At 45.6% G+C, this 15,220-nt stretch overlaps 1 protein-coding gene across 2 annotated transcripts in view; it reads left to right on the top strand.

Moving 5' to 3' along the window:
- Positions 1-15,220, top strand: part of ITK (IL2 inducible T cell kinase) — a 59,346-nt gene that overhangs the window by 4,978 nt on the left and 39,148 nt on the right. The window contains exons 2-4 of one of the 2 annotated variants that reach the window (XM_083181713.1): positions 474-578; positions 3,880-3,961; positions 9,697-9,825. In XM_083181713.1, coding sequence (XP_083037839.1) covers positions 474-578; positions 3,880-3,961; positions 9,697-9,825 — 316 coding nt within the window. The remainder of the gene's footprint in view (positions 1-473; positions 579-3,879; positions 3,962-9,696; positions 9,826-15,220) is intronic. The other variant, XM_083181714.1, reaches the window with a different exon arrangement.

Genomic DNA, 15,220 nt, shown 5'->3' with positions numbered 1-15,220 from the left:
CCTACCTGGCCAGGACTTCACAGCATCTCAGTTCACTTTAAAGACCAGATTACTGGGATTACACAGTGATCAGATGACCAGAACTCACCAATCATTGGTCCCCGTCCCCCCATCCCCCTGTTACCTGAAAGCAGGATCTGAAGCAGCTCTTCTCAACCCAGCACATGCAGCTGTGTGCTTTGGTGCATTGTGACCAGCGACTTCCACTGCCTCTTCTCCCGGCAGTGTGACATTTTCATCTGCGACCATCTCTAGTCGCAGATGAAAACGGGACACTGAGCAATATATTGCCAGCGATCATATTGCCCCGTGTGTACGCACCTTAAGTGTATTATTTTAAGGGTGCATGGCCACACCACCCGGGATTAGGCCACGCTGCCAAAGAAATATCTGGGCCCAGCCATGCTCTATACTGCTCTGGCAATAACTACCTACAACGACTATATACTCATTAATATTCTCTTTATCCGTAGAAAGTGCGGAATCTTCGTGGATTTGTTGATGTGCCCCGAATAAAATGCGTAGAAATTGTGATGACTGATGTCAGCATCCCCTGCAGAAATAAGTATGCTTTCCAGGTAAATAGTTTAATTTGAATAGAATGCTTTAATTGCTAATGATTTTGATTTGATGACAAGACTCTACAGAGATGTTTTTGTCCTTCTTATCACCTTGGACAAATCACACTGATGTGTCCCTTATATGTCTCTGTACATTTTGAAATGTGGAATTTAGCAACAAATGGTTAAAGGGGGTGGCAACAGAAGCTTATTAAAATCATACAATCTAATGCTGTGTACACACGGTCCGATTTCCTTTCCGATGTTGACGATATAGTCAACATCGGATCGGCATCGGATCTGAATCGGATGCAGATTGCAAGGGTTTTAACCCTTGCGATCCCGATCAGATCCCGATGCGCGTTCACGTATCGGAAGCCAGAAAGTCTTGGCTGCCTTGTCTATATAGTGCAGATCTGCACTATATAGTCAAGATAGGATGCAAATCGGATGTGCCTAAAGGTGCCCATACACGTTACAATTATTGTATACAATATTGTATACAATATCGCATCTCATCCGATCTCGGTTTTGCGATGACATCAGATGAGATGAGATCTAGTACAAAAAGTACGTGCTGCACATACTTTTTGTACTAGATCTCATTTCATCTGATGTCATCGCAAAACTGAGATCGGATGAGATGCGATATTGTATACAATATTGTATACAATAATTGTAACGTGTATGGGCACCTTTAAGATCCTATCCACGATCCTATCTGATCAGATCGTGGATAGGATCTTAAGGCACATCTAATGGTGTATACACACGTTAGATGTGCCTTAAGGGTTTAAACCCTTGCGATCTGCATCCGATGCCGATCCGAGGTTGACTATATCGTCAACATCGGAAAGGAAATCGGACCGTGTGTACACAGCATAACGTGTGTACACACCATAAATCTCCCTAGTGCACCAGTTAGCAGTTAGATTCTAGACCCTACAGAAGTGAAAAACCTCATTAGAATCAGCATAGATGGGACCACAGCCTTGACTATATGGAGGAAGATGTCTAGATTATGTTCTCCTGCTGGCCTATTCAGGAAATCATATGGTAAATTATGAAAAACATAAACATTCACAGAAAAAGCTGAAATTGTTCCATTAGGAACTTGGACTTAAAAATGTGAATATATGGAAAAGAGGGTGAATAGAAATGACCTACCTAACTATGGATTAAGAGCATTCCGAATCAGTAGGGCAAACTGAGCAGGACCCTTCTTTAAAGACATGTTTATTTCACTAGTTCCATTTTCTAAAGCCCCGTACACACGGGGGAGATATATTGCTCAGCAATATATTGCTCAGCAATATATTGCTCTGTGTCTCCTGTTCATCAGCGACCAGAGATGGTCGCTGATGAAAAAGAAACTGCCGGGGGAGCCCGTCAGTGGAAATCAGCTGGTCGCAGGAGCATGTTCCTCCGACTAGCGATCACTACAGGGGTAAAAACAGGAGCGCGCACCTGGCGATATATCACTCCCATCGTGGGCAATATGGTCGGTCAGCGACCATATTTCCCGCGATATTACACAAAATCGCCCCCGTGTGTATGCACCTTAAGACCCTGAATTGGTCATGGACAGATGAGTGTGTACATATGATGTGATTTTGGGACTTTTTTCCTTACAATTTTACAGAGTCAAAATCATAAGGACAGTTAGCCAAAATCACACTGTGCAACGGGCCTTTCGATACCGATGTGATACCAATGCGCTGCGTCAGTATTGCAAGTACAAATATACTGTGCAGCACAGTCTATTCTCATAGATCATAAGTGCTGCCCCCCACCCTGACAGCTAATGCCGGCACCTCGCTGGGTCCCAATGGCCACCCAATATTGATATCGATATCAGCACCGCCAATTGCACTGTGTGTACACAGCATAAGCCTTGCAGACTTACATGATCCAGACAATCCACCTAACATCATGGTCCTTTTACATCACTAAAACCGAATAGTCAGATACAAGAAAATTTGCACTGGCAAAATTTGTGCAACACCAGCTCTATGTAATCCAAGATCTATCTCCTACTATCAGTAATTGTTGGGGAGTCCCTTCAGCCTTCTAAGGATAGTAAAACCTTCTCAATTTCATCTCCCTTTTGGACTATAGCAAAAAGAAAAAGGGGATAGCACTAAAAATTATAAAAAGTTTGGATCAGTTGTACATACGTACTGTCTATAAAATATTCATTTTAGCAAAATTAACACAAAAACATATATAAAATGGTATTAAATCAATAGTGGGGACACACACAGCAGTTACTCAAATCCTGTCCTGGATGTATGGGAAACAGTTTGGTGCAATTTCAAGATGGTTTTCTCACCACTGGATTCCACAACCTTGCACAGTTGGAAGTTTGCCGCTGGAGCAGATAGATTGAAGGATGGTATGAGTCCTCAGTAGTATGCGGATGGGAGGATCCAGTCCTGGTGTACAATGTTCCAAATGGCAATGGGTTAGGGAGAAGTTTCCCAGTATTTCAAAGTACCAGGCCCCTTATTCTGATCGGTGCGGCCGGATCCGAATATGCGGCCAGGAGTGTGCGTGCGAAACCCCGCCTTCCATACGGATCGCCAACTCCGTCCGTACGCGGTAAGAAGCTGGCCGAACGGACTGCACGTGTATTTTTCATGGAATACGCCTCCTCCATCTCAGGGAACCTCCCCCATCATTCGATGGTCGCAGACCATCGAATGCAGGACCGAGTGGTCCACCAGCTCCCGCAACCTCAGACCACACGGACATTTTTCCGTGCAAAAGCAGGGATCTGGGCGGGCAGCTGACATCCGGCGATGTCATATGTCTGCCCCCTACACGTGCGTCACGACTGCATTACCATACGTACGCCCAGTGTTTGCATGGGAACGCCCATGAAACGCGGGGCGTATGCATATGGTAATGAGCCCAAATAGCCCTTCACGCCCCTCTCCACCCCCTGTTCGGAGTGTTCACATTTCATGCGGGATTTGGCCGTACGCCCCGCTCGCACATGCGCAGAGACGCCTCTGCACATGCGCAGACACAAAACATTGGCGGCACGAACGCACGCGGATATTACCGCACCAACCAGAATAAGGGCCCAGATGTGTAGAGGGGCCAAACTGTGCAGATAGTATCCCAGAGATGAAAAATGTAAAGGATGGACAGATGACACAAATGCTGTATATTTTGAAAAAAAAGTTGTGCAAATGTCACTTATTGCTAGTCACATGCAATGTATGATAATGAATGTATTTGGTCACACTTTCTATGTCTGTATTTATTATTGCCTAACAGTGTGTAAATAAATGACTCTCCCGTTCCCCCGTAGGTCCTTCACGATAACTATTTTCTGTACATCTTCGCCCCAGACAGAGAGAGTCGCCAGCAGTGGGTGCTAGCTCTAAAAGAAGGTGAGTGATAAACTAGTATAATTTACATGTCAACAATCAGTATGCTAACATTAATATTGTCAACAGCAGGTCAACATTGATAATGTTGACGTAGTTAAACTGTTTATATTATTAATGTTGACATAAGGGTTAGTGTGAAGGTTAGAGAGAGGACTATGTAAAACTGATCTTGTCCATATTTCAACACTGTTGACATTATGAATATATTGACATGTTCAATGTCAGAATTACTAGCACGTCGACACTGTGAACATGCCGACATATACTATACCCTCTAGTTTTGCAGTATAAACGTGTAGACATGTACCGAGTAGTAACACAAAATGTAATTATACTGTAATGAGATAATTCAATTATCCACAAGATGGGTGTCATAAACCTGACTTGGTTCAGTCAGTTTCTGAGGTTTCTATGCCTGTTTGCTCCTAGCTGCTGCTGTTGCAGCTGCCCTGCATTCCCAGTGATTAAGGGGTGAATTTATGAAGCTTGGAGAAGTGTTATCTATCCCCATAAAGAACGTTATGAGCAAGGTGATAATGGTTCAGCCAATCAGCTACAATATGTAAATTGACAGGTAAGAGCTGATTGGCTGAACCATTATCACCTTGCTCATAACGTTCTTTATGGGGATAGATAACACTTCTCCAAGCTTCATAAATTCACCCCTAAGTCTCCAGTGAACTTCCCTGAGTTCTGCAGCCTGATCCCTGACCCACACACACCTGTGCAGTAATCAGGTGTGTCTGTCTTTCCCCAGTGTTGATTAGTGCTGCGGCTGGCAGCCAATCACAGAAAGGCAAGGGGGATATAACTCAGGCCCTGGGCCTTCATTCCTTGCCTTGAACAATTGCTTACCTGTTCCTCGTGTCAGAGAAGTTCCAAGGCTCCGAGATCTCCAGGCTCCCCTGTGTCTCTTTTTTCCAGTGTGCATCTGCAATACTTACCTGGTTCTCACCATCTCCAGAAGACTCCTGTGATTCCATCCCTGCAGTTGAGTAGCCAGTGTTCATTACAAACATCGTTTGGCTTTTCAGCATTCAGTGACTTTTCCACCTGGTCCTGTAAACTGCCGTCAGGCTCTGTCGACTCCAGGGTTGACTACTCCCTGCTGCGCATATAGTGACTACACCATCTACGTCCTATACTTCCAGCAAGTACCCTGGGGCTCTCCCTCACCTGTCAACACCACGGTTGACACTACAAGTCGACACCTCCTGCAGTTCTCAGATTGCACAGCTACCTGTATCTCTTCAGTGCGATATCCCTAGCGGGCCTGTGTCCAGAGGACCAGGGCAGGGGGCCGCGACCTGCCTGTCAGACGCAGCGAAGTCCAAAGTTCCTTGCGGGACTCCCTGGTGAATACCGCTGGCAGGTTAGACTCCGCGCCCCTGTTCCTGGTCTCCGTCAACACTCTGGTTCACTGTGCTCTGCACCCCAGTGCATGTCCATACTTAAAGCACCAGCGTTCTGCTATCCAGCGCCCTCCACTGGCCCACCACGGTCACAACCGGGAACACAGAAAGCCCCAGTGCTGACAGTTTGTTCAAGGCCGATGGACTCGGTTCAAGACCCCAGTGTGGGACCAGCGGTCATCCAAAATGTTACCGCTCGGATAGAGACTCAAGAAGCCACTCAGCAGCGAGTGATAAAATATCTTCAAGAGGTATCCAGTCGATTGGATACAATGCAGCAGTCATTGTCAACTCATGTGTCGACTGTCCAAAATTTTTTACCACCCACTTCTCATTCCAGTCTCCAATTGCCGGTACCAAGCAAATACGACGGTGATTCCAAAACCTGCAGGGGATTCATTAATCAGTGTCAAATTCAATTTGAACTGTTACCTCACAACTTCCCCACAGCTAGAATAAAGATTGCATATATCGTCTCATTGCTTTCCGGAACTGCCCTCGAATGGGTATCACCGCTGTGGGAGAAGTCTGATCCGATCCTCTCCTTGCAGACTATGACATGTTTATCCAGACTTTTCGCCGTATTTTTGATAGACCAGGTCGCTCAGCCTCTGCTTCCACAGATATCCTTCAGGTCAAACAAGGATCTCGGCCCATGGGGCAATATGTGGTCCACTTTCAGACTTTGGCATCCGAGTTACTGTGGAACAATGAAGCCTTGACAGCTGCGTTCTGGTTAGGAGTATCAGATCGCATCAAGGATGAGCTGGCAACCCGGGATCTTCCAGATCGGTTGGAAGACCTTATCTCCCAATGTGTCAAGATTGATTTACGCCTCCGTGAGAGAGGTCTTGAAAAACAAAAGAAGTTAATTCCTAGAGAGATTCCTGAATCACGTTCTGTGTCTCCTGACCGTGAAGAACCCATGCAAATTGGTAGATCACGCCTGACTCCTGTCGAACGTGCCCGCAGGCAGCGCAATAGATTGTGTATATATTGTGCTGCTTCCAATCATTTCATTGATGCCTGTCCTGAGCGTTCAGGAGAACGCCAAGGCCTGACCTGCAATGGAGAAGTCAGGTTGGGTCAACTTGTGAAATCTCCTCACGATAATGACTTTGTCCTTTCAGTGTCCCTCGAGACTCCAGCCGGACCCATACCCAGTTCTGCCCTAGCAGATTCCGGGTCAGGTGGAAACTTCATCTCTTATGACCTTGTCTCCAAGTTGAAAATTCCTCTGGAACCCATATCTCCGCCTATCTCTGTTACCGTGATGGATGGCAGCAAGATTCCTGGCAGTGAGGTTCATTTCCGTACTGAACCTGTCCTTTTAAAAGTTGGTACTTTGCATCAAGAGTTAATAAAATTCTTTGTGATTCCCAAAGCATCCTATGACATTGTGCTGGGGCTTCCATGGCTCCGACTCCATAACCCCAGTATCAACTGGTCCACTTTACAGTTGGAACATTGGAGTCCATATTGTCGTCAGCATTGTACTGTTCCGGCGCTGCCAACCGGTTCCACGAATGTCGCACCATTTCCTGGTTGGCCTGACACCTACAGAGACCTTATGGATAAGCATGCTGCCGATACCCTGCCACCACCTCAGGAGTGGGATTGCTCCATCAATTTGCGCCCAGGAAAAATTCCTCCTCAAGGCCGTACCTACCCGGTATCAGTCCCTAAGAATCAGGCCATGCAATCTGGTAATAGAAAGAATCTTCAAAAGAGATTCGTCCGACCTTCTAATCCTCCTGCTGGTATAGGTGTTTGCCCTGCAAAGAAAAAAGGTGGTCTCCGATCTTGTATTGATTCCAGAGACGTAGAATTCCATCGCTCTCCAGTAAAAGAGGTTCCACGTCAGCTCAGACAAAACAAGCCCTATGATAGGATTATGTGCCGTTCTGGTACTCTGAGTGTAAAAACTGATGTCCTATCTTGCTCCATGAAGGAAGACTACCCCATTCCTGATTCCATCGCAATTGCTCCTACGCAAGTATCTCCTACACCTCCTTCTGGTAAGACATTTGTGCCCCCTGAGCTCCGCCCAAGACAGTTGTCAGGGGTTCATAAATCTTTGTTCCCCAGGCGTCCTGGTGCCCAAAACACCCTCGAGACTCTGCAACGCTCCGATGGATGGCCACAGATCAGAGAAGATATCAAAGAATGTGTGACATCCTGTCCAGAGGGTACACAGCATAAAATTCCTTTCCAAGGAGGTCCTATCCTCCACGACCATGTTTTTCTCCAGGATGATACTCCGATAAATTCAGTTTCCATCGATGATGGATGGTCCACCTGTTCCGAAGATGAAAACTATGTTTTGCCTCAGGAAAAAATTAAATTGAATTCTACAAGTTGCTATCCAAAAGCCTCTGGCTATCTTACTAGATGCAACTTAAGCGATAGTGGAGTCCTAGCCTCAAGGGCCCGATCCTCCCGTCCCTACCAAGTTCGTTGGGGTGTTCGGAGTCCACCCCTAAAGGAGGGGGTACTGTCATAAACCTGACTTGGTTCAGTCAGTTTCTGAGGTTTCTATGCCTGTTTGCTCCTAGCTGCTGCTGTTGCAGCTGCCCTGCATTCCCAGTGATTAAGTCTCCAGTGAACTTCCCTGAGTTCTGCAGCCTGATCCCTGACCCACACACACCTGTGCAGTAATCAGGTGTGTCTGTCTTTCCCCAGTGTTGATTAGTGCTGCGGCTGGCAGCCAATCACAGAAAGGCAAGGGGGATATAACTCAGGCCCTGGGCCTTCATTCCTTGCCTTGAACAATTGCTTACCTGTTCCTCGTGTCAGAGAAGTTCCAAGGCTCCGAGATCTCCAGGCTCCCCTGTGTCTCTTTTCTCCAGTGTGCATCTGCAATACTTACCTGGTTCTCACCATCTCCAGAAGACTCCTGTGATTCCATCCCTGCAGTTGAGTAGCCAGTGTTCATTACAAACATCGTTTGGCTTTTCAGCATTCAGTGACTTTTCCACCTGGTCCTGTAAACTGCCGTCAGGCTCTGTCGACTCCGGGGTTGACTACTCCCTGCTGCGCATATAGTGACTACACCATCTACGTCCTATACTTCCAGCAAGTACCCTGGGGCTCTCCCTCACCTGTCAACACCACGGTTGACACTACAAGTCGACACCTCCTGCAGTTCTCAGATTGCACAGCTACCTGTATCTCTTCAGTGCGATATCCCTAGCGGGCCTGTGTCCAGAGGACCAGGGCAGGGGGCCGCGACCTGCCTGTCAGACGCAGCGAAGTCCAAAGTTCCTTGCGGGACTCCCTGGTGAATACCGCTGGCAGGTTAGACTCCGCGCCCCTGTTCCTGGTCTCCGTCAACACTCTGGTTCACTGTGCTCTGCACCCCAGTGCATGTCCATACTTAAAGCACCAGCGTTCTGCTATCCAGCGCCCTCCACTGGCCCACCACGGTCACAACCGGGAACACAGAAAGCCCCAGTGCTGACAATGGGTCTGTTGGCAGAGCATATAGCGGTGCTTGTGGTGTTGTTAGACGACACACGTTTTTGGAAGATTAAGCAGGAATGTGCATTTATTGTATTAATGAGCACAGAGTTAACAGGCATCAAAGGCTTAACTTGCAGATATGCAGAATAGCATTCTGGTACAGATGTAGCAGGTAATTACAGGCAGGTATACACAGGTGTATAGTACAGGTACTTATCGTATCCTTGTAGTATGCAGTAGATACAGGAGGGTATTGAGGTCTCTTTAATGCAAGCCTGAAGTCTACACAGCGTGAATTCGCAGCCCACTGATCAGGTCTCAATAAGGCCCTATATTTGGAGATCAGATAAAGGTGGGAGGTGCGGGTCATGGTGCAAGTATTCACCTCATACGGGCACCGCAAGAACACAATCCATACGTAACTTATGCTTTGATGAACAGTGATGATTACAGGAATACACTTGTGATCATCACATCAATGTGTACAACCTGCTATACTCAATCTGAATATTACTATGCATTATCTTCCAATAATTCATTGACACATATATGTCATAATAAAGTATTAGATCACTATGGTGATGGATTATTCTAATGCACAGTAAACTCATACTGATTTGTATGCTTCATGTAAAGACACAGAAGTTATCAATAAATTATCAATACGATAAATAACAGGCACACAGCGATTTTAGGAATCTATATACACACATTTTAATTTCTGATTATTGTATTTCTTCATTTTAATATTTAGCAGATTTTTTTTAGATAAATGTTTTTGATATTGTGTGATACTGATATTGATGTTGAGTTTCATGTACGGACAACAGAATCTAATGGGCATTTTCAATCGTTGTACAGTGACCAAGGAAAATGACTGTCTCGTACCCAAGTATCACCCCAACTTCTGGGTAGAGGGACGGTGGAGATGTTGCTGCCAGACAGAGAAGATGGCAGCTGGATGTACTCTATATGATCCGACTTTTGGCTGTAAGTAATACCATTGTATTGGATGCAGTCAATTAACCGACAACCGATGGTCACAATACAGACAAACATTGGCAGACAGTCATAATACCGGCACGTTCAAAATGCGGACATTCATTATGCATTATGCCGGCATGGTCAAAATGCTGACATGGTTAAAATGGAAAAAAAAAAAATTAAAATGTCAACGCGTCAAAAAGTCGACATGAGTTTTTTCATGATTTTTTCATTAAAACTGATACCTTTTAAATAGATATTTTTTAAAAGTGTGCCAAGCACAGCAAGGCATCATGCCCGAAGCATTGAGGAAGCAGCGAGCCATGCAAGGGGCTGTGGTACACATATGGAGTCCATGTTGACCTATGTTGACAGAGCATTGAGGAAGCAGCGAGCCATGCAAGGGGCTGTGGTACACATATGGAGTCCATGTTGACCTATGTTGACAGAGACACACAAAAAAAACACATTTTGACTTTTTGACATGTCAAAATTTTAAATGTCGGATCTATGTTGGCATTTTCACCATGTAGGCATAACGACATTTTGAACATTTCGATATTTTGACTGTCTGCCAATGCTTGCCGTATTTTGACCGTCTGTATTTTGAATGTCGGGACATCATACTGAACCCCTATGTATAGTTATACTGTGGCAACTATTGTCCATATAATTATGGTCATTGCCAAATTGTGTATTAATGTTGTAATACCCAAAGGAGTGGCTGTAGTGTTGTACAATTTATACTTGGGATTCATTTGTGTGAAGCGGTGGCGTAAGTTTGTCCCAGTTGCCCAGAGGCAAGATAATATATTGGTGCCCCCCAAATAGATCAATCAGTAAGGTGTCTGTCTCCAGTAGGACAAGTCTTGGGTTCTAATACAGAGTGTGACACCTGCAAAAAATGATGTTAGGAGGGAAGTCAGTTATAGAAGTGATATAAACGGCTTTCAATGAACTGATTCAAACTCACAGGAGAGGAAAGGTGCCCCCTTGAGAGCAGGAGCCCGACGGCAGATGACTCCATTGCCTCCTAAAGTTACGCCCCTAGTGTGAAAAGATACAACATACTATTTACAGAACAATAAAAACTTTTACCGGCCACCAACCCCCAGTGTAAAAGCAGGGCATAGAGTGGGCCTAAGTGAGGCCTGATCGCAGGTGGGGCTGATGTAACATGTGAAGGTGCCCACGCACGGTGCAATGTGCTCTGTGCGTTTTGTACTAGATTGCATCTAGTTCAGCGGCGTAGCTTTGTTTGGGGGCGCCCCCCCACCATTAATGAAGGGGGGCGCTCCCCGCCCGTCCGTCCGTCTGTCCGTCCGGCCCCCCGTGCCCCCTCCCCCCATTGCCCCATGCTTACCTGTCCCGGCTCCTCTCCTGGCTTCAATAAATCCTATGCAGACGGACCACGATAAAATGGCCGCCCCCATACAGCAGACCGTTTCAAAGAACAGTCTGCTTTATGGGGCGGCCGTTTTATCGTGGTCCGTCTCCACAGCATTGATTGAAGCCAGGAGGGGAGCCGGGACGCACGGACAGGTAAGCATGCGGGGGATGGGGGGCGGGGGGATTACTATAGCACCGCAGCCCCCCCGGCGCCCCCATATGCACAGCGCCCCCGCGCGACCACGGGGGCTGCGGTGCTATAGTTACGCCACTGATCTAGTTCAAAAGCCATGTGAAATGCTACAACAGCGTGCGTTTTGAACTAAATGTGATGCAATCTAGTTAAAAAAGGACGTGCTACACATACTTTTTTTATTTTTTTACTTTGCAATGTGGTTTGCATTGGAGCATGCATCCTATACCGAGGCCAAAACATACCGTGTGTGTGTTTAGATTTGGGTCGGGTGTGTTGAAACTGAAATCTACATTGCAAAAAAGAAAGCAGCCAGTATTTACCCTGCACAAAAAAACAAAATAACTCACCCAAATATAACTGTCTCCGCACATGTTATATTAATGTAGTCTGGTCACCGGAAAAATGGCTGCATTTTCCGGATATTCGCTCATGCGCAGTAGGGTCACCGTCTGAGTGGTCTAGTGATCAGACCCTACTGCCCCCGGTAGAGAAGAGGGGGCTCAGCCAGAGGAGGGTGCACACAAGTCTTCTCCTCTCTTATAACACCCCTGTACTCAAAATAACCTTGTTAGCGGATTTAGGGACTAATTCAGAATGGACCGCAAGGCAAGTTTTGTATCTAATGGACAAAACCATGTGCACTGCAGGTGGGGCAGATGTAACATGTGCAGAAAGAGTTATGCCCCATACACATGTGGCGAGTTCACTGTCCTTGCTGAGCAATCTAGGATCCCATAATGCAATTTGATCCTTGGCTGTAAGATCCCGCCCATATCACATTGAATATGCGATCCATCTTCTCTGTCTGTTACTTTCTGATCCAGTTAAACTTCTCACTCCCTCCTTCCATTTCTCTCTCCTGTGTCACTTCACCTTTCACTATTTATAAACTATATCTGACTCCCTGCAGCACCTAGAGCATATGTTAGAAGGGGAACTGCCTGGGCTGTACAAAGGCCATCAATACCTTCATATTCAGCCAGCAGCACAACACTATACTGTACCAGGGTTGCCTACTCTCCCGGGAAAAAGGCCGGGAGGCTCCTGGAATCAGGTCCCCCTCCCAGCACCCCCCCCAGCCCCCACCCCGGAAAAGTGGCCGACCCTCCCCGTCCGGCGGTATCCGAGATACCTGTGCATACCGTCTTACTTCGAGCACTTCTGGGATGCTAAATGATCCCATGCAAGGAAAGGGTTTGCGATAAAGCCAGTGGCGCACATGGGGGGGGGGGGGGGGGGGCACAGTGTGTGTTAGTGTGTGTATGTATATACGTGTGTGTGTATGTGTGTGTGTGTGTATGTATATATATATATATATATATATATATATATATATATATATATATATATATATATATATATATATATATAATCTCCAACAACAGATATCCTTATAGCGCTGATCTTCTGTAGGGAATAGTGTCCAGCCAATACTTATAATCAGGCTTGTGCTGCACTCCTATTTAGGGCCCTTCCAGTTAGCCCAAACTGTAAAGCATGTAAAAAAAAAAAAAAGAAGAAGAAAAGGAGGCGCACCATAGTGTAGTATTTAAGTTTTTTTAAAACGATGATTCTTTACTGATAAAACAATAACACTTACAAAGGTACAGGTGTTATAACAAAATAACACAATTGCGCATAAGAACAGGTATATCACCAAGTGATGTTTTCCACTGATGAAGTCCCGTAGGACGAAACGTGTTTGGGCGGAGCTGTGAGGACGTAAGCTGTGACGGGGTGACGCGGTGAGGTCCAGGAGCCAGGCTGCAGTACAGTGCGTTTGCCATTTGGAAAACATCACTTGGGGATATACCTGTTCTTATGCGCAATTGTGTTATTTTGTTATAACACCTGTACCTTTGTGAGTGTTATTGTTTTATCAGTAAAGAATCATCGTTTTAAAACTTAAATACTACACTATGGTGCGCCTCCTTTTCTTCTTTTTGTATATATACAGTATATATATCTCTATCTATCCATACATACAGAAACCCCCTACATGAAAGTCCTGCGTTTGACACTGAAAGCAAATATCCTCACAAAAAAAAAAACCAAGTACAATCTGCCCATGCTCCACTGTCAACACTACCACCGCTGACGTATACCCTCTGGTGATCACCAGTCATGTGATCACTGACTTTCAGCTCAGGGATACCGCCATCTGATGTCTGCTGTAAAAGGAGATGCCAGTTTACTGTACACATCAGATGACTGGAGTTATAATGCAGAAAACCAGTTATCAGGTGAGTGGGAGAGTGAAGGTAAATTTTAAAAAGAAAAAAATATTATTTGCTTTATTATTTGTTTTAATGGTGACCAGCCTTATTAGAAATATGGGTACTTATGTAGTATATGGACGCCCGATTTTTTGATTGTATGCCTTAACTTAAGGCATACAATCAGATGCGATGCGATCGACCCGATTTTCCATAGGATTCATTGTAAAAATGGTCTTGTTCATTTCCCTACTATCCAAGTGGGCATGGAGTCGGATATAAACCTGTGGCGAGCGAAGCGAGCCACCGAGCCCGAAGCGTGGCGAGCGCAGCGCGCCCCGCGAGGGGACGCAGATTATTTTGGTGACATGGAATACATTTTAAATAATCTGCGTCCCCTCGCGGGGCGCGCTGCGCTCGCCACGCTTCGGGCTCGGTGGCTCGCTTCGCTCGCCACAGGTTTATACCCAACTCCATGCCCACTTGGATAGTAGGGAAATGATCAAGACCATTTTTACAATGAATCCTATGGAAAATCGGGTCGATCGCATCGCATCGCATCTGATTGTATGCCTTAAGTTGAGGCATACAATCAAAAAATCGGCAGCCCAGATAATACATAAGTACCGAAATATGATCTTATTAGTAAAACTGAAAGGGTTTGGAATAGATTTTCACAAAAATTGCTAAAATAGCCTGTTAGTACAGTTCAGTGCAAAAAAAAATAATGATGGCCTTTTCCTGTGTCGACCATAGCCATGGCAACATTTTGCCGGCGTTAACCGCTATGTATGCAGACCATATGGTGTCGTCCTATTGACCATTAAACTAGACAGTGTTGACCTACCATGTGGATGTCTTGTTGTTGCTGAGTCCAGTGGCGGCTCCAAGGATGGGGCTGCAACCGAGTTCAAAATTCATAAAGGGCAGAAACACCAACTGCCAGTGAGTCAGTTTGGAGTGGCAGTTGATGTGGTTCCCCTATTTGAATTTTTAACTGTGCTGCAGCCAGCGGCGTAATTACAAAATTTGGGGGCCCTCCCCAAAAAAGTTCAGCTTTCCCGGTGCTCCTCCTGGCTCCTCCTGGCTTCTGCTAATGAAAAATGACCCTCACAAAATGGCTGCCCCTAATAGCAGACCGTTTTTGTGGATACACAATATGAGGGAACAGAAGATGTGCAGCATGCATGTGCAGCTAAAAAACTGCAGTTACTGCATGACATACCCGTGTACCTGCCCAGAATGGGTGGAAAAATTGGGTGGTGCTCTCTGGTTTTGAATGAGAAAGTATCCCAGAGCTGGCTTCCAGCCACCCACTTACTGAATGAACTGGAGGATCCATCAGGCAATGATGCGATTCACACGGAATCATATCATCGTAGTAACACCTTTGGGAACATATTCTGCATTGCATACCTCTATAGCCATACTGCAGTTTGTAGGAGGGGATGTACAATCCTTTGAAAGTTACCAGAACATATACAGTCATAGCAAGGGCAAGAATTTACTATAGATAACCCATGGTGTTTTTTTCCATACTAAAAGGCTGTTTTTATTGAAAGACGGAAAAATATAAACAATTGATTTTTGCCTTGTTTGT

This window comes from Crinia signifera, chromosome 4 (assembly GCF_055691185.1).
Source record: "Crinia signifera chromosome 4, ASM5569118v1, whole genome shotgun sequence".
NCBI lineage: Eukaryota > Metazoa > Chordata > Amphibia > Anura > Myobatrachidae > Crinia > Crinia signifera.
The sequence above is the reverse complement of the archived record's forward strand: the minus strand, read 5'-3'. Positions and strand labels throughout refer to the sequence as shown.